The sequence below is a fragment of the Lates calcarifer genome, linkage group LG19 (genome assembly GCF_001640805.2).
Source record: "Lates calcarifer isolate ASB-BC8 linkage group LG19, TLL_Latcal_v3, whole genome shotgun sequence".
In the NCBI taxonomy this organism is placed as follows: domain Eukaryota; kingdom Metazoa; phylum Chordata; class Actinopteri; family Centropomidae; genus Lates; species Lates calcarifer.
Window position 1 is genome coordinate 7,023,194 of NC_066851.1, and position 18,416 is coordinate 7,041,609.

Here is an 18,416-nt window from a genome sequence, read left to right on the forward strand (position 1 = left end):
ACTGTTTTATCAAAATTTTAATACTTTTGTGCTTGTGTTTTTGATTTTGGAAAGTCAAGCTAAAAAAGTCAAACACCTCAACCCTCAAAACACTTAAACGTAGAGTACTGCTCTCACGACAGCCCCATGAATGGTGCTTCGGCATGGAGAAATCCAAAGCTGGACAGACCTACTGGTGCCTAGTTATAGTTGAAACACTATGTCTGAACAGTCATTGTTTGGAGGAGGGGTTTAGTGAAAGGTCATTTGGCTTTCCACTCTTTTATGTCCACATATCATTAGTTATGTTCCATTGTGTTGGTCTTGACTGGTGTTTCTTGTTAGATAGCTAGAGCTGACATCCATCTTGCTTATTACTGTTGTATGTTGTAGCTCCACTTTGAGTGTGATGTAGGATATTATATGATTATTATATGACTTTGTCTGGAAATTCCTTAAAAATGGACACTGTGGACATGGACTCATCCCAGATAGACATGGAGGAATCTGTCTGCAGAGATTTTTTTAAAAATAGATTTCTATTTAACTGCCTGTATGATCTCAGTGGGTGGAGGAGTGTCTTACTCTCTTTCCTGTGATTGTAGTTGGGGCACTTCCTGTGTTAAACAAATACAGGAAGTGTTGTTTGGATTCGCATGAATGTCCTTGGCATTTGTTGCCATCCAAAACACAATATGTTAGTGAACGATCATACATTCTTCTTTTTTTACTGAGTGAATATAGACACCATCTCCCAAAACTCCAATAAGGCAAGTCATGTTCCACTCCTTATAAAATACACTCATGTGTTAGCTCCTTCTTTAGAAGAGTCTGAATTTGAACACCCACAGGACAATTAAAAAAAACTTTTATCTTTACTCATGATCACAGTTATTACCACAATAAATAAAAATACACATTAAAGTATTACACACCTGTATGCACATAGTATGGCAAATAAAGTAATGAACACTTTTAATTCCCATATTGATACATAATAAAGTTCAGCTTTACTTTTGGCAACAGTTGTAGGTTCATTCCTTGCAACAGTTTTGGTGCTTCCATCCAGGCCGTCCATTTGAGTGTTCCAGAGGCTCTGACCCCTGCATGTTCATGTATTGTAAGGCACCACAATTAAGGGACTCAGCTTAACTGCCCAAAGCTTACAGGGGCCGGAGACATCTGGAGAACCAGCCAAAACACTGCTGAGCCTGCCATTGTTGTCTGTTCTAAAACGGAACTGGTCTGCAGGGTAGAAAGAAGGAGCCTGTAAATGCTGCTAAACACAATTTCCGTCTTTAGTTTGTGTCCCAAACAGGATACAGGAGCATGACTGCTAGTTTGGGACCCACACCACTTGTTTTCTGGCTACGAATGGACAACTACATGTTGGTCACATTTTACCCTAAAACTACCAGGAAGCCTCTGGATATCAGTTGATTTGTTAATCTGTTGAGAGCAATTATGTTGTGGATTTTTCTACTGCAGCTCATCAACAACATTGAGGGTTTATCTGGAACTGAACATGAGACTCTGTGCACGTCTAACGCCTGCTTCACCCTAAACATGGTCAGGGTGAGCTTTACAGAGGCCTATCAGAACTGTTTCAACTATGGAGGTTATCTGATGACAGTCAGAGACAGAGAAGAGGAGGATATGCTGCGCTTGCTTCTCTCACAGGTTCAAAGACAACGTCAAGACAGGGCACTGAAGTTTTGGATTGGGTTAAAACTAAACAAAGGGAACTGTGTGCTCAGGGACAAGACTCTCCGGGGGTTTAAGTGGTTGTCTGGGGAGGAGGATTCCCACTACTCCAACTGGAGAGAAGAACCTGTCCCCACCTGCACGGAGGAGAGATGTGTAAAGGTTCATTACAACTCACTGGGTCAGAATCAACTGAAATGGGCCGCTGAACCTTGCAAAAGACCTGCTTTTTATGCATGTAAGTTTTATTTTAAGGGAATGTGCAAACCTCTGGCACTCCTGGGGCCTGGACAAATAACCTACACAGTGCCCTTCTCAGAGAATCCACAAAGAAGTGATATGAAATTATTCCCGCTGGGAACATTTGCTGATATTTTATGCAGCGATCAGCAGCTTCGCGACGCTTGGTGCACAGACGCGGACGGCATCTACCGGTGGACAGTCCCTGGTCCGTTTTGCAAAACAGGAAAGCAAATTTGCGCGATCAGCAACGGCGGATGCGAACATGTGTGCCGTCAGGATAGCAGATGAAGTTCGATGTTCTTGCAGGGACGGTTACGACCTGGGTGAGGATGGTCTCTCTTGCAGGATAAAAGACTTGTGCGGGGCTGACACCTGTGAGCATCAGTGCGTAATGGGAGAGTCAGGATATTCCTGCAAGTGTCCACATGGGTTCACGCTGGATGAAAACCAGCGCAACTGCTCCGATATTGATGAGTGCCAGTCACAAGCCTGTGAGGATCACTTGTGCGTAAATACGCACGGCAGTTACAGGTGTGCGTGTAAAGACGGCTTCAAAATGGTTCATGGTAAATGCAGTGACGTGGATGAGTGCGCGCAACAGCGATGTGATCACAAATGCATAAACAATATCGGATCCTTTTCCTGTTACTGCAACGAGGGCTTCGTTTTATCCGTGGATGCCCATTCGTGTGTAGACATAGACGAATGCGTCAGTAATCCCTGTCATGTCACGTGTATCAATACTGAGGGCAGTTTTTCGTGCACGTGCCCGCGGGGCTTCCATCTGGAGGTTGATGGATCGACTTGCGCTCCAGATGTGACAGAATCATCAGCCGCTTCATCAGATGAGCCAGCTGACGAGAAGACACAAGAGACCTTCACCGAGTCCTTAACCAGAACCACAGTCGAGCTCCAACACCAGTCCCCTCACACTGACGCACCACTTCTGGACTTGGAGAACGTTACGCGCAGTGGTCAGAGGGAGAGCAACACATCCCTGTCGACGGGTTTTGACAAGACTATTAACACCAGGGTGCTGATCTGCGTCCTCGGTTCAGTCATTCCTCTGCTCGTGCTGATCGCAGTGACTTTGGCCATTGCGATTTTTCGATGCAGTCGCTCCAAGAAAGAAGCCAAGAAAAACACGACTACAGACGGCTACTGCTGGGTGTCCTCTGGCCTGGATCCACGTTTAGAGAAACTTTACGAGTCCATCTTGACTGATGACCTATGATCTAATATGCCAGACACAAGATCATTCCACATGGATTATTACGTTCTATTTATCTAATTTATGTTTTTGCAACATCTGTAAAGTAGCCCATATCAAATTGTTATCAAATGATATCATATCAAATCACAGATGGAAAAAAAAATGTATTGTCCAGCAGACGGTGATTTGTCTTTGACGTGGTTCACAAATATGAAGCTTGTTGGGTAAAAGAAAAAAGTAAAGAGGCAAAAGGAGAGGAAGTTGTATCAGGATGTGTTGTTAAATGTTAAGATGAGACAGCTCCTGCTGTAATTTGACCTTTCATATCTGGTCTTATTTTCTGCTACTGTCTGTGTACTCCTGTTCAATAAACCTGTGATCACCTGCTGGCCCAGGAACATGTTATCTTTACTGCATTATTCAGATGAAGGATACAGTATGTTCCATTTTTTAATATCATAAAGCATAAAAGCAACAACTATGGACTATTCATCCATCCATCCATTATCTACCACTTGTCTCTTCAGGGATGCAGGGGGGTTGGAGCCAATCCCAGCTGACACTGGGCGAGAGGTGGGGTCAACAACAACAGCAACTATATCACTGTTATATTATTATACAACTGGACCATTATCATTGATGCATTCACATGTAAGAGGTACTTTAATGCTGTAGCTGGTTGAGGCAAAGAGTAGTTTAATCTAGGCTGTAACAAAGTGTATGGAAAATCCTCATCTGAAAGGTTATTTTAAAAAGTACAATATTTGCATCTGAGAAGAAGTGAAGAATGAGTGAAGACTAAAAAAAAGAATGAAATAGAAATACTTAAGTACCTCAGAACCTAAGTAAATGCACTGGGTTACTCTCCACCACTGCCACAGAGGTTATTTGAACACATCCAACTAAACAGATTTTTACCTGCTGAAAGGAGTTTGCACATCTGTACGCCACAGTATCAAACCAATGTTGTATAGAATAAAGCCATTCTATAAAATGACAATGAAATAAATTGTTTGTTCTGAAATATTTAATGATCATTGCCTTTGTGGAAGATTTTTTTCATGTTATATGGTCCCTCTTATGAGAAATTAAGAGGTCATAGACTCAACGTTTTATGAGTTTTATTTAAGATAAGTCCAACATAGTAACAACAACACTATTCAGCTGAGTAGAGACAGAGTTCATACACCAAAGCTGGTTCAGAAGTCTGACAGCCTGTCTGAGTTATGCAGAGCCTCTCATACATGAGCTCTTGGTGTAAGCTGTCACCTTGCAGGCAAATATAAGTGACCCCTCCCCTGGGCGAGGTTGGGGTTGTTTAACACTGATATACTCAGCGAAATGTACACAGTACATTATCATTAACGAGCATTTCTGCTATCTGTTTCCTCACCCGCTGTTCAGCAGCAGTATTTACTTGTGTGGCAGTCAGACAGAATATTTTCAGTTTTCCATCACAGCTTGGAAAGAAACAGCAGCCTCAGTAGCTTTAACTCATTTCCTTCCTATCTTTAACTTTGTCCTTGTCCTGAGGGGTGTTGCTTCCGGAGTAAGTAGCCACAGACTTTAAACTGTCCATAAATGTAGCCAGCCAGCATTATAAGATGATCTACTGCACAAGACCATGGCCTTCTTGAAGCTGAAAATGACACTGATAATTTTGATGTCAGTTCTTTTTTTAATGTCTATTAAAGCAGGATTTAGCATGGAAGCAGACTGGCACTTGTAGGCCTGTTTGTACTGGAAATGACTGCATAACTGTTAACCAAGACAGAGTGGACTTTAAAACAGCTGAGGAAGCGTGCCATGAAAGGAATGGACATCTAATGACACTTCAGCCTGACACAGATGAGAGTATCCTTAACAGTGTAAGTCAAGAATTGTTTGGAAACGTCTGGATTGGACTGCGTTTACCAGCTGGCGCCTGCAGCAACCTTTCAGCTCCACTCAGAGGCTATGAGTGGACCTCTGGTAGCACACAGAGGAACTTTATTCCATCCATCAGCACCTGGAAAGACAGCATTACAGTCTGCTCTCCGCACTGCGTGTCAGCTTTCAAACGATCTAAAGTGGACAGAGAGACAGTGCTCGGACAAAACTGATGGATATCTGTGCAGAACAAAGCACAAAGATGCCTGCCCGGTTCAAGAATTATCAGATCTGCGTGTTTTTCAGAGCTCTATAGGCTGTTCAACATTCCCTTGTGAGCATGAATGCAAAGATGTACAAGGAGGATATACATGCTCTTGTAGGAAAGGATATATCCCAGACAGCAAAGACCCCAGGCAGTGCAAATTGCACTGTGGAGAACAGAGATGCCCAGTAATATGTGACGGAAACGATCGTACTACATGCCATGCGATATGTCCTGATGGCTTTTTGAGGGTTGATAATTTCTGTGTGGACATTAATGAATGTGAGCATGCACCAATGTGACCAGGACTGTAAGAACACTTTTGGAAGTTTTGTGTGCTCCTGTCAAAAGGGATTTGTTCTTAAAGACCAAGTCAAGTGCAGGAAAGCAGATGGCACTGAGGGTTTTGTCATCACAACTCCTGCCAACAGTAATACCATGAAGCCTTCCTCTGCATCTGCTGGGGGTTTTCTCTGGGTATGGATTGTTGTTACTGTGGCTGTGGTAGTGTTGATATTTGCTGTAAGGTTTTATGTTGTTAGGCGTCAGAAGCGCAGAGAACAAAACTCCATTCAACAGTCTACTGCTACTGCTCCTATGGTCAACATTTAGTGTTAACACTGATTCCACTGGCCCTTTAACATTTGTAGTTCGGGAGACTTGCATATTGTGTACTGTTTTAAGTTTATCTGAATGTAGATAAAGCATGGTAAAATGATTTGTGGGCTGTTGTGAATGGACTAGGTCTCTCATTTTCTCATACCCATAACTAAAAGCAGCAATAAAGAGATAGCAAAAGTCAGTTCATAGTTTTATTTGGATAAGGAGCATGTATATGAATATAGGAAAAATATATGTAAGTGTAATATATAGTAAATATGTTGATGTTGTTCCAAGTGGAGCTGGGACTTAACCGTGTGGTAGTTACAAAATCTTAACTGTTCTCTGTTCATGCCCTCAGCATGTGCATTTGTAGGTAATGTATTCATCTGCAAAGCAACCATAAAGTAAAACAGATAAATGATCACCACCTGAGTAAAATGTAGTCATTCTAATGTGAAATGGAGCTGAATAAAGAAAAAAAATCATAAAGTGGAGATCCTTTATAGTAGAGTATCCAATGTGTTTTGAAGGACATCGAGTGAAATGGTTTTATGGAAGTCCAGAGAGTGATTTCATGTGTCATTTCTGTGACATGTTATGCAATATCAGGATTTATTCACTCACATCAAGGCTCCATTCTTGTCTTTACTCCTGCTCTTACAGCACCATCTACTGGTCTGTTGAACAAACTGCAGTAACAGTTAGAGTCTCCATATTTATCATTTATAGGCAGTACATAGACATGTAATAAATGTGTTTTAACAAACTATAATCAAATCAAAAATAGATATAAGTGTTTAAACTTTATGATACATTTCCAAAGGAGAAACAAGCCCCTGAGAAGATGTTTTGATATACCACAGTAGGAAAATTACAGAAAATGAACACAACCATTATTTAGATTTGTAATTAATTAATTATCGTTATTTTTAAAAATAGACGCATTCAAAATATGGCTGCATGGTTATTAATCGTCAGACTGTCGTGGTATTGTTAAAGTTATTTGTAAAAAAAAAGTACCTGTGGCTCAGAAGGTGGTGTGTTACAGGTAGTGTAATCAGGAGGTCAGTGGTTCAATCACCAACTCCTCCTATATATATATATATATATATGTGTGTGTGTGTGTGTGTGTGTGTGTGTGTGTGTGTGTATGTGTGTGTGTGTGTGTGTGTGTGTGAAGAGAGAGAGAGAGCAGTCCATGTTTCATTTAATGGTTTTAAATCTCCTTTCTCAACAGCTTTTTCCCCCAAAATACTGAAAGACAACCATACCACCATAAGACTGAAAACTTATTCCAATTATTAATCTATCTACTTCACTGAAAATGCACTGTTAGATACAAAATGTTTTTCAGTTTTTATTTCATGGTAGTACATGCTGCAGTATGACACAAAAGGTTTGACAGATTGCACCATTTGCCTGAGATTTCGGTTTTCGCTGTTGACTTAACTGTACTTACTTCCTGTTTTGTACCCTAAAGCATTCCTCCTGTTTTATGAACAAAACAGGCCCAGTTGCACATCATAAAAAATTTGAAAAAAAAAATTCCAGAAATAGTGATGGACTTGGTGATGGTCTCAAGAATATGGGATAATATGACCTCTTTGTTTTACAGATTCAATTCACTAGTTGCAGAGAATCAAATCTATACTTATGAGCTTTGCATTCTGGGATTTCTTTTACTATATTAAGAATAGTAGAGTATAGCGACAGATCTGAAACTGTGTGTCTCAGTTTCTCTTCCTGTAGATTGTCCGCAGTTAGAAGCTGATTTCAGACAGTTTTACTCATCATCATCTCTCTGGCATCTAGTCTGACACCCTGAACCAGTCCTCACTTTGTCCAGATCACAAATCACAAGTCTGCACACACATAAAATCATCAAGTATTAAATCTTTTTTTTGTTTCTGTGTATATCTTCTTATAGTTTCATATTGCAGTCACTAGATGTTACTATAGAGGTCAAATTTACTGCCTGACCAACCATCAATAATCAATTACTCCCTGTGACCTACAGCAGAGCAGCCACTCCCCATTGTGACAGAAACACAGAGATCACTACAGATAGTTTGCCTATTGATATGGCATTTTACATAAGTTAAATTGTTGATCAAATTAGCTCTGACATGAGCAAAAAAAATTCCATTTGTAAACTCCAAGTAATCTATGCAACCAGGAAGAGAGACTTCATCAATGAGTGCTGTGGTCTGTTTCCACCTCTCTCTCAAGATAAGAGTGTTGTTAAACAGAGGTTCCAACCTGTAATCAGTGAGAAAACACCAAGGCTGTTAATGAAGAAACACCACAATAAAACACGTTGGTGAAGACCAGTGGTGACAGAAATTTCACAATGAGAAATAAACCGGTATGATGCTACAACTAATGAAACCAGTGACTCTATGTGGATGGACAGGGGGTCAGAAGGTCATCAGGGGTTCAGATCAATAGCGAATGAATGTCAAGTACATTTCATAGGGTATCTGAGTCATGATAAAAACAATAAAACACATGAATAAATATAACAACAGCATACACTTAAAACTCTGTGACACCAACTCATTGAACTCGTCTGGTTCAGTCTGCAAATAAGATGCATGCTCAGTTTGACTGAGGTTGACAAAATAAGTCATATTCTTCTTTCTTTTGTTTTTAAGGCAATATGGCTGTGGTATGTTACAACATTTTTGTTTGAGTGCGTCCGCTTATGCACATATTTTTGCACACACATATACAGTAAGCATGTGTTCCTAGTTGATCATGTTATAAACAGCAGAGGAGCTGGAGGTGGAAAACTGCTTCAAATTAGATCAGTGATTGTCTTTAAAACGATTACTGGACTTTCTTCTGTTTGGCCTATTTCTGCCTCGGTTGATGATCTCTTGAAAATAACTGTGTGTGTGTGTGTGTGTGTGTGTGTGTGTGTGTGTGTGTGTGTGTGGCTAAAACAAGCATATTGTAAAGTAGGAGTGTAGTGCTGATAAGACTGGGTGGTACAAACCTAACCTGGCTAGCACCGGCTGTGGCTGACATAACCTCACCTGTGCCAGTAAATCTGTGGTCCTGAACATTATCAGCCAATCACAACAAGAGGAGTTCACTTTTTGGGAGGGAACAGTGTCAATGTGACTATTCTATTTGCTATAATTATTTTTCAGGATTACTTGAATCATGATATATGCACTATGTACTTAGGCAAGTGAAGTGCAACAGCAACAGAGCACAAACCCTCTGTAGGTTTTTAAAGCGCTTTTTAAATAAAGATGAATTGGATTGGATTATTGTTGTTTTGTATAAAACTGCAAACAAATGATTACAATCATACAACATCAATCATATTTTACATCAGTGACGTGTCTACGGTGCATGATGAAATGATAAATGATGAAATGTTATTTGTAGGTTTACTCCCTGAGTATAGACTCACAGGCAACGCCTTCTTTGTAGGCTGAGTATAACTTTTTCTTGTTGAGCAGTCTGTCGGACTTCTAACAGGAAACATTTCACTAAACTTAACCCAAACTATCACCTATTACATATCTATCTATCCATCTGATTGAAAGTCTTTATTTTATACTGTACTATATAACACAGTGTACTAAGAAAATTACCCTGTGAGACAAATTTAAGGTAAAAAAAGAAAAACAAACAATCTTACATTGTCCGGTACGTCTGCTAACGTGAACACGACGCTTCGCCCAATCAGAAAGTAGGCGTCAGGCCACAGCACAGTGTCATTGGGTTAAAGTTTCTCCTCCTGCTTTGCTCGTATAAATAATAACAACCTAAGTCTGAGCTAGCATGTGGAGACGGTATCTGCCAGACAAGTAGCACGTTTTACACACATTTAAAACAGTCCGTTTGCTGAATACATTATTGGCTTGCTGTATAAGCAAAGAGAAAACACAGGTACAAGCAGCAGTATGTCGGTCGACAGCGTGTTTAGGACCCGCTCTCTCGGTGTTGCCGCCGAGGGTCTCCCTGATCAATATGCCGACGGCAAAGCAGCGAAAGTCTGGGAGCTGTACATCGGAGACACGCAGAGTAGGACGCAGGAGTACAAAAGCTGGGTGGTGTCCTTGCTGAGAGAGCAAGGGGTGCGAAGAGTGCTGGATGTAGCCTGCGGAACAGGGTAATGTCAGGCCGACTCAGCACTTTTACACTAGCACGTTGTCGAGGGGTTTGGCTGCTGCGGCAGTGAGCGTCTCACCAAACTCCATTTAAAGTCACCTCATTTTAGTATATGACCGTCTGCAGGAGCAAATGTAACACACTTGGTTTAAACTTTAATATATTTTCTTAATCTATAGCGTCTAGTCTTTAACTCGGTATTGGTTCTTACCTTCAAGTTTACACTGTTTAAATAAAATGTCACCTTTGTTTCGCACATTTGAGTAATCGTAAATGTAGTCTAACAGATGATCCCGTTGTAAACGTTAACACTTAATGAGTTGTCTACGGAGTCTACCAAAATCAAGACCGATAACCAGTCGTTATAAAAGGTATGCATTTTCATTCATGGAGTTGTTTATTATAATTTGGTTCTCATAATTCCACCCTAGGTTTGTGAATGGGTGTGACCTGCCTGAAACACACAGTATGATTATGGATCTCGTTTTGCAAGATGTGAATTTTGCCACGTATGGAACAAGAAAACATAAAAAGCTGACAGGAGACTTAAGACAGCAGTACTGATTTCATTTCATTTAGCCAAGTTGTGATAATTCAGTGTTTGTAAATATGTAAAAAAAACAAACAAAAAAATATATACATTTTGTAAGAGAGGCATCTTAATAGACAAATAGGTTGGTTTGACTTCCCTGGAATTTCAACTCACTGACCCTGTTACTTCTGAACAAAATCCGGATTAAGCCACAGAATAATGAAAGAAAATGCAGAGTTGCACAAGCCACTGTACCAGCTTCCGCCTCCAGCAGCAGTCTGTGGCTGGGACCATGATGAGTTTACACGTGTTTATTAAACGTGATTTCATTTTTTAAGAAGGCACATGTAGCTCAAACAAAAGCTTCAAGGTACAAGTGTTGTTATGGAGCTCCCTGTGCATTTTCTGCCATTTGAATGTATATCAGTTACCTACATTTGAGGAATGTCCTGATCTTTTTGGGGCTGCTGAAAGGGGAATGTAGTGTATTGTTTGTAAAGCTGGAAACTAGCTGCAGTATGTCACTTGTGCAGGATTGCAGATGCAGGGATCAGTGGTGATGAGCTGGTGCTGGGTTGCTGAAGTGAGTTTTGACTGGTTCCCTGAAGTCTGTTTACTTCCACTGATAGTGAATCTGGGCCACGGGCCAAACTCAGACAAGAAGACATCATACTTTAACCTGTCTGCCAAGCCCCTCAGTTAACCTCAGCTGCTGTTTTTAAACATTATCATTTACTACAGGATTTTACTGTCAACAAGTGCTGACCTTTTGGCTGATAAATACTACAGAGCTAATCATCTTTTCCATAACCGCCTCTGCTTATGGCCAAGAGTGATATACATCTCGAAGCATACATTGTAAAGCTTATTATCTCACAGAGCACAGGCGGTGTGGACTTGTTCATCCAATATGGAGAAAATTAGCACACTGACTTTGACCCCATTCCATAGTAGTAGTGTGTCTCAGTAGTACGACCATCTGGGGCGATGTAAACACGCTCATAGAGGAATGAGGTTACAAATGGCCCTGCTATTTTTGGCTGTCTAAGTGTGCGTGTGATGCCAGATCTTCCAGTTGTTCAGTCATCAAAGTTAAAGACAACTTATACAAGAGAAGAAAAAACTGCAGACTGATATTTGCAATTTATGTAATAATCACCATGACTTGCAGCCTAAGTACTTTGGTCTGAACCAGAGAGGATTTTTTTTTTGTCTACTTTTGTTTTGCCTTGAGATTTATGTTGCGCAACTGCAAGTGAATCAGAGCTTGTGGGAAATGCTGCCTTAACCACAAGTATGTGGTTTATCCTGGCCTAAAATTGTACAATGCATTAGTCCCTTTTCATCTTACTGTATACTGTTTATTTGCAGTTACTCATTTGCTGTTAACGATTGTAGTATACTACATTTGTTTTAGATCATTGTCCATTGAATCTCCCTCCTGTGTTGCTTATTTTTTGATTTGGACTCAATTCAGTTCCATTGTTTGAATTTGTCTGTAGTTCTTGAATATTGTTTAACATTAACTTACAACTAGTTAGTGTGTGGAAAGCGTGTTTAAAATTTGTCATTTCTCCACTTCAAGAGAGTTCCAGACAAAACCCACCAGCTTCAGGGGTTCACACTGAATTCTGCCAGGCTCTCTAAACAAAAGGAGCTACTGGCTATTAAATATCAACTCAACACTCATAATACCTGTGAAACATTAAAGTAATTGCCTGACACCAGTCAGTGAGCAAACAGTGTAGAATAAACCACCTTAAGTACACTCACTGTGAAAATTTTTATTCACATGTGGTCAAACTGGTTAGACATGGAAAAACAATCCCAGCAGGAAATATATTTTTCATCTTAATGTAGGAAATCACTTATTCTCTTGATGCCAGATTAAATCCTAAAAGTCATGTCTTCATCTAAAAGAATCAATAAAACCAACAGTGGATAAAGTTACCATTGGTAAACATTTCAGAAATACTCTCACTTTTCTGTAGTATAATTTTTTATTAGCTGAGTTTGTGAGGTTAGGCTGTTTTTTTTACACAACTTTTTTATTGTGTTTTGTAGGGTTGACTCTATTATGTTGGTGGAGGAGGGGTTTAATATGATGAGCGTGGATGCCAGTGACAAAATGCTCAAGTATGCACTGAAATCAAGATGGGAGAGAAGAAAAGAGCCAGCTTTTGATCAGTGGGGTATGAAATCTTTCATTTTGTTAGGATTGAATCGTCGTGTTTGACTGTCCAAAACATTTGAAAGTTACATTCACTGTTGTCTTGGATAAACTGAGAATGATATTTTACGTCTGTGTATTCTCATTCCTCAGATGACATCTTTATGTTTTCATTTTCTCTTTGCCCTTTTGTTTCTTTCTTCTCTGCAGTTATTGAAGAGGCCAACTGGCTGACGTTACCAGAAGATATTCAGAAACCAGGGGATGGCTTTGATGCTGTCATCTGCCTTGGCAACTCATTCGCCCATTTACCAGACTTTAAAGGTACATAATAAGGGGATAAGAGATCCATTTTTCTTAAATTAGCTTTTTTTTTAAAGTCACCTTCTCTCTTGTTGTTGGTCGATTTGGTTGGTAAGATACAGATGTATTCTCTGGATTATTGATTTAACGGTTTGTAATTTAAATTTAGCTGACAACTAGACGTGTCAGCAAGTTTAAAGTCTGCTATACCTTTTACCACATCCAGTGATGTCACAATGTGCTGACACACCCTGGTGTACACTCCTACGTCACTGCAATTAAGTAAAAGGTTAGAAAAGCATTTTTTTTTCCCCCTGGTTTTTCAGGTTTCCCCCTAGTGTTCCACTTACTCCTCGCTTCACGTTAAGAATCAAAGACATCTGGGATTCATTCCACACCATCTCAAACAAACTGAATCTATCTTTGAACTGATGCATATGGTATTTTCTTGACTTGACTTTACTCCAAACACTCACGTCAAGCTGCCAATGTAATTTCCAACTACAAGGATGTAATTTGAAGACCATTCTCTTAATTTGTAATTGATCATGTTGCTGGTGTCGTATTGCTCCCAGGGGACCAGAGCGACCAAAAGTTGGCCCTTCAGAACATTGCCAGTATGGTCAGACCAGGTGGGATCCTCATCATTGACCACCGTAACTACGACTACATCCTGGAGACTGGGCGAGCGCCACAAGGCAAAAACATCTACTACAAGGTACTACAGCCGACCGTTACCATACTTATTGGTCAACATAAACACTGATAATGATATACAGTATCTGAAATGAGCTGTGATCTGTACTTAACTTAGTAAAGCACAGTTTTTCTTAGAGGCTGCAATTTGACATGTCATTTTATAACCCAGCGACTGTCCTTCCCTGTACCAAAATTTCTAAATGATCATTTCCAGTATGTTACAATTAAGATCATAATCCATATAATGTGAGCTGACTGTTTAAGATCTTCTGTTGTGTTGTATATCCTGGTTTCTGGATTTTGACAAGACCTGTCAGTCTCCCACTTAGCGTGAAGCCTCTATATCGTCAACATGGCTTCAATCACTGATTCCAATCTTGCACTGAAGTAAACTGTGAATGTGTGTGGTTCAGTCCCTGGTGGCTGTATCCCTGGCCATCCACAAACCTGTTTGACATTTCCCATCCCCAGTGCCTTTTATGTAAAGAATGTATTTATTGTATGGCTTTTACCTTGTTTTTGACTGTGTCTTGGTATCTCAACAGTCTGGGAAATGCCAAGAATCTAATTGCACAGTGTTGCCAAAAGGGTAACTTTACTTTACCTAGATATTAAACAGACTCTAGAATGACATGGACATTTTGGAATGATTCCTTAAGAAAAGTGAAATGCTAGCAAGAGACTATTCAGAGACATCAAAGACGACCAAAACCATCAACCTGAAGGGCACAAGAAAAGCCTCTTTTTTAATCTAAAGTTTCTGCACTATCTGCCTCTTCATTTCTTTGTGAAAAAGAGTTGGACAGACAGTATTGTTTATGAATGGTTTACTTACACCATCCCTAGCAGCAGCTGAGTTTAAGACCTAAATCTCCAGTCAGAGCCTGCCGGATATTGTGAGATTTTCAGTGAAACTGGCAGCGCAGAAACAGAGGGAAATGTGCATGAAATTGTGGAGTCTTAAGACCATTTTTGCAAATAGGGACAAAAACAGATAATGTCAGGAGTACTGGGAAGGGAAAGACCACTTGGGAAGATGGGAAAAACAAGTGTGGACATATGCTGTCAAAATGATGTGTAGCATCTAGTTTGCTGGTGAAATGCACATTTATCTGCATGAAACATAGCACCATCAGGAAGAGTTCATCACTCAGAGATTTATCTTTTTTGTTCTTTTTTTCTGTCACAGCAGAACTTTAGATTTGGACATCTGAAATTTTAATAAACAACCAGTCCTGCAGTTTTATAGCTCATATACAATCTAGAGAAAGGACAAAGACATAACAGAAGGTACCAACAGTAATGAGCCATATTTGACTTACGGTATTTTCCTCAAAACAAGTACCATATTCTTTAATCCAGCCAATGTAGAAACTATCCAGCTGGAAGGCCTAGATATAAATACTAAGTCAACAGTCGCATGCTAGAGCGAAATCCACTCCTGATACTCCCATAATCCCAGAGTCTGCACTCATGGTCCAATTTTTTCCTACATAACACTAAGAGCAACTTCCTGGTGTTGTTGAGTCACTTCTAATCACACTTCAGTTACTTTACTGACAAGAAAGTGAAAAACTGTGTGTGAAAAATCATCTTGTGCTCGCCTGCGTGCTGTACATGTAAACATGTATGTGTTGTTGTGTTGCAGAGTGATCTAACTCAGGACATCTCCACCTCTGTGCTGTGGGTCAACAGTAAACCTCATATGATTACTCTGGACTACACTATCCACGTGCCCCAGGCCGCCCTGCAGAACCTTCCTGAAGTCAGGTAGGCCAGTTTACAGCAACAAGTCAGATTTTGAACACCCAGGGCTGCAACTAAGTTAAGCTAACTGTGAGCTGTCCTCACAGTGAACAGACAGGACAATGGTATTGATCTTCTCATTTACAATAGTTCTCAGCAATAAAGCAAATAAGTTTATTTCAAAATGTCAAACTATTCCTTTAAGATGCAAAAATACCCCTGTTTCTCCCTCATACTGAGAGATGACAAAGATGGATTCATGTTAAATGGTAGATATTAACATTGTAACCATAACTCACTGCTGCATTACATGAGCCAGTTTAGCAGAGCTCATGCAGCTGTCCCTTTTTTCATTTGGCACATTTCTAGTTTTGTTCATAACCTCTGCTTGCTATCGTCAGCTACAGTAAATAGAATAGAAGTCTCTGCTCTGACCAGTTCACAAAGCCTGTTATACATTTCTCAGAGTTGGCAACATAGATGCTCATTTTAAGGGAGGTTAAGTTAATAGACAAAATGACAGAGGCTGTGTTCGAAACTGCATACTAATGTACTGCCTACTACATACTCAAACAGAATATACTGTATACTGCCTACTAAATGAGCATTTAAGTAGGTGGCCGTTCACACTGAAGCATACTACCAGTATCCCAGAATGCATTTCACACCACCGGCAGCAACAGCGACAACTGGTGGCGTTTTAAAGCAGATTTTTCACGTTTATTGATCGTTTCTCTGTCCTTTTAGTACATTGATTTTTTTTATTTTAGGCGACAATATTGCCATATAGATTTTAAATTTGTATTTAGTTTGTGTTATAAACACCTTTTTATAAATCTGCTCCGAAGTCTTCGGAGATTTGGGGAGGGCCGCTGGCCGGTCTACCTTGTTTACCGGCGTTCCTGGGTCTGAGGCCTCAGTTATGCCTCTTTCCAGCCACCTGCTGTCACTCACAGCAGGTAGCAGCGATCGGCTCGTCGTCTGTGGTACATTATCCAGATGTACATCAATTCTGGATTTCCCTCAGAAGTAAGTATTAACACACAATCAAGTTTCAATCAGATTGCTAGCTCCCAGTAAATTAATGTGATGTGAACTGCTAAGACTGGGGGAAAGTAAGAAAAAAGAAAGAAAAAAAAAAAAGGTCTCTTTCATTAAAATCAGTTATTATTATTACTATTATTATTATGATTCTTATATATTGCTTATTAGAAGGTCCGCAATTGTACGCAGTCTGACGAAACACAATGCATTGTGGGGCGATTGAGTATATCCAGTAAGCTCACGGTGCGTACTCCGAAATTTTTGCTGATTTGGTGTACATCCAGGCATTTCTCACGTACACAAACTTCGCATACTGTGCAGTGAGAACACACTACATAATAACTTTGACGTCAGACTTAGTATGAATAGTACGTTAGTATGCGGTTTCAAACACAGCCATAGTCCTTACTGCTACACTGGGCCATACAAATACATTTAAAATGTCAATCCCTGTGTTTTACTGTGAATTACAGTATCATGTTGCACAGAAGATACATTGACACTGGCCTACTAGATTTCAGCCTTGGCTACCTTATTTGAAAACTGCAAGACAAACTAGAGACAGAGTAAAAACACATCATGATATCTTTTACTTTTTTCAATTTCCTCGCTTTGCCTTTGTACTTAAGATAAGGAGGAAGATTCATGAAGCGGTAGTAACTATCTTTTAAATGTCACTGGCAAAGTCAGCCACTTGCGATTGTATCAGGTCGTCTTGCAACCAAATTACATTTGATAATGAAACCGACAGTATTTGTGACAGATTTGCGATTGTGATTGTGATTTTTGGTTAATGTCATATTTTGCATGTCAAAGAACTGACTGACTCATCAGCCCATCATAGGCAGGCATATCATGTACCCTATAAAAGGATATAATAATGACAGTGTTGTGCCAGCCTTTGAGCGCCCTTAAAGGTGTTGGAACAAATTAGATAATATTTGTCTCACAGTGTGGGGTGGTTGTTTCACTGTGAAGACACTTGGATGTTTTTCTCTGAAATCTCACACAGTCAAGGTCAATGGACTCCTCTCCCAGGCATATTAGACACAATAAAAAAGTACATTTATTGACTGGCTGTGAGAATAATGACGTGAGCGTGCTGTGTTTGTGCTTCCTAGTAAATTCCGTCTGTCTTACTACCCTCACCGTCTGGAGAGCTTCAAAGGGCTGCTGAACGAGGCGTTCAATGGCAAAATGGAGCACAACGTCTTTGGAGATTTCAAGACGTACATCCCAGGCCAGAGCCAGCCTCCCTGCTACTTCATCCACGTCTGTAAGAAGACAGCCTAAGAGCCCTGCCAACCAACTCACAGCACACACACACACACACACACACACACACACACACACACACACACTGCTAGGAAAATAACGCTTTCTTCCTTCTTTAAGACCTAACGTGCTCTTACAGTTGTTGAGATTTGGGCAAAATTATATTTGAAGATTTCATCCTAGATATTTAGAAAAATTAACTAACAGTTTTTTTTGTCTTGGTGACTTTACCTCTTAAGTGATGAGAACATAGAGACAAATGTCATCCACATGTCTCTGATTGACTGTGACTGCATTATTACTGTATGAATAATAAGACAGGCCTTTTAAGGAAATGTATTGTCTTATGGCCTGCAAAGGAATGTTTTCATTTTAACTCATTTTAAAATTACGTTGCTAAAATGTCAAAGTGACAGAGCCTCTGTGCTTTAGCAGGAACAACTGGTTGATTTTGATTTCAGTATCTTTTCATAGCTTAACTGGTAACAATCTAAAATAGGTCAAACCCAGTTTAAAAAATATATACAAAATGTATCGGACCACTGCTTTGTCCATATCTGGTTCCTTATGTGTTGTGTGCCGCTTTTCCTCATTTCAGTTTCCTTCCAGCTTTCTGCTTTTCAAAGCCTTGATATCCACAATG

At 40.0% G+C, this 18,416-nt stretch overlaps 3 protein-coding genes across 3 annotated transcripts; all 3 read left to right on the forward strand.

Moving 5' to 3' along the window:
- Nucleotides 1-1,108: 1,108 nt before the first annotated feature.
- LOC108898029 (complement component C1q receptor) lies at nt 1,109-4,170 on the forward strand. Its single transcript, XM_018697876.2, is given in 2 exon segments — nt 1,109-2,205; nt 2,207-4,170. Coding segments are annotated over 2 exon segments (1,716 nt in total). The 5' UTR covers nt 1,109-1,443; the 3' UTR covers nt 3,161-4,170.
- Nucleotides 4,171-4,517: 347 nt separating this feature from the next.
- On the forward strand, nt 4,518-6,370 carry LOC108897946 (complement component C1q receptor). Its single transcript, XM_018697752.2, is given in 3 exon segments — nt 4,518-5,192; nt 5,194-5,560; nt 5,562-6,370. Coding segments are annotated over 3 exon segments (918 nt in total). The 5' UTR covers nt 4,518-4,965; the 3' UTR covers nt 5,886-6,370.
- Nucleotides 6,371-9,625: 3,255 nt separating this feature from the next.
- Nucleotides 9,626-17,859, forward strand: gnmt (glycine N-methyltransferase). Its single transcript, XM_018697836.2, has 6 exons — nt 9,626-10,005; nt 12,601-12,728; nt 12,917-13,030; nt 13,585-13,727; nt 15,357-15,478; nt 17,620-17,859. The coding sequence occupies exons 1-6, from the start codon at nt 9,797-9,799 to the stop codon at nt 17,789-17,791; spliced, it is 888 nt and encodes a 295-aa protein (XP_018553352.1). The 5' UTR covers nt 9,626-9,796; the 3' UTR covers nt 17,792-17,859.
- Nucleotides 17,860-18,416: the final 557 nt, after the last annotated feature.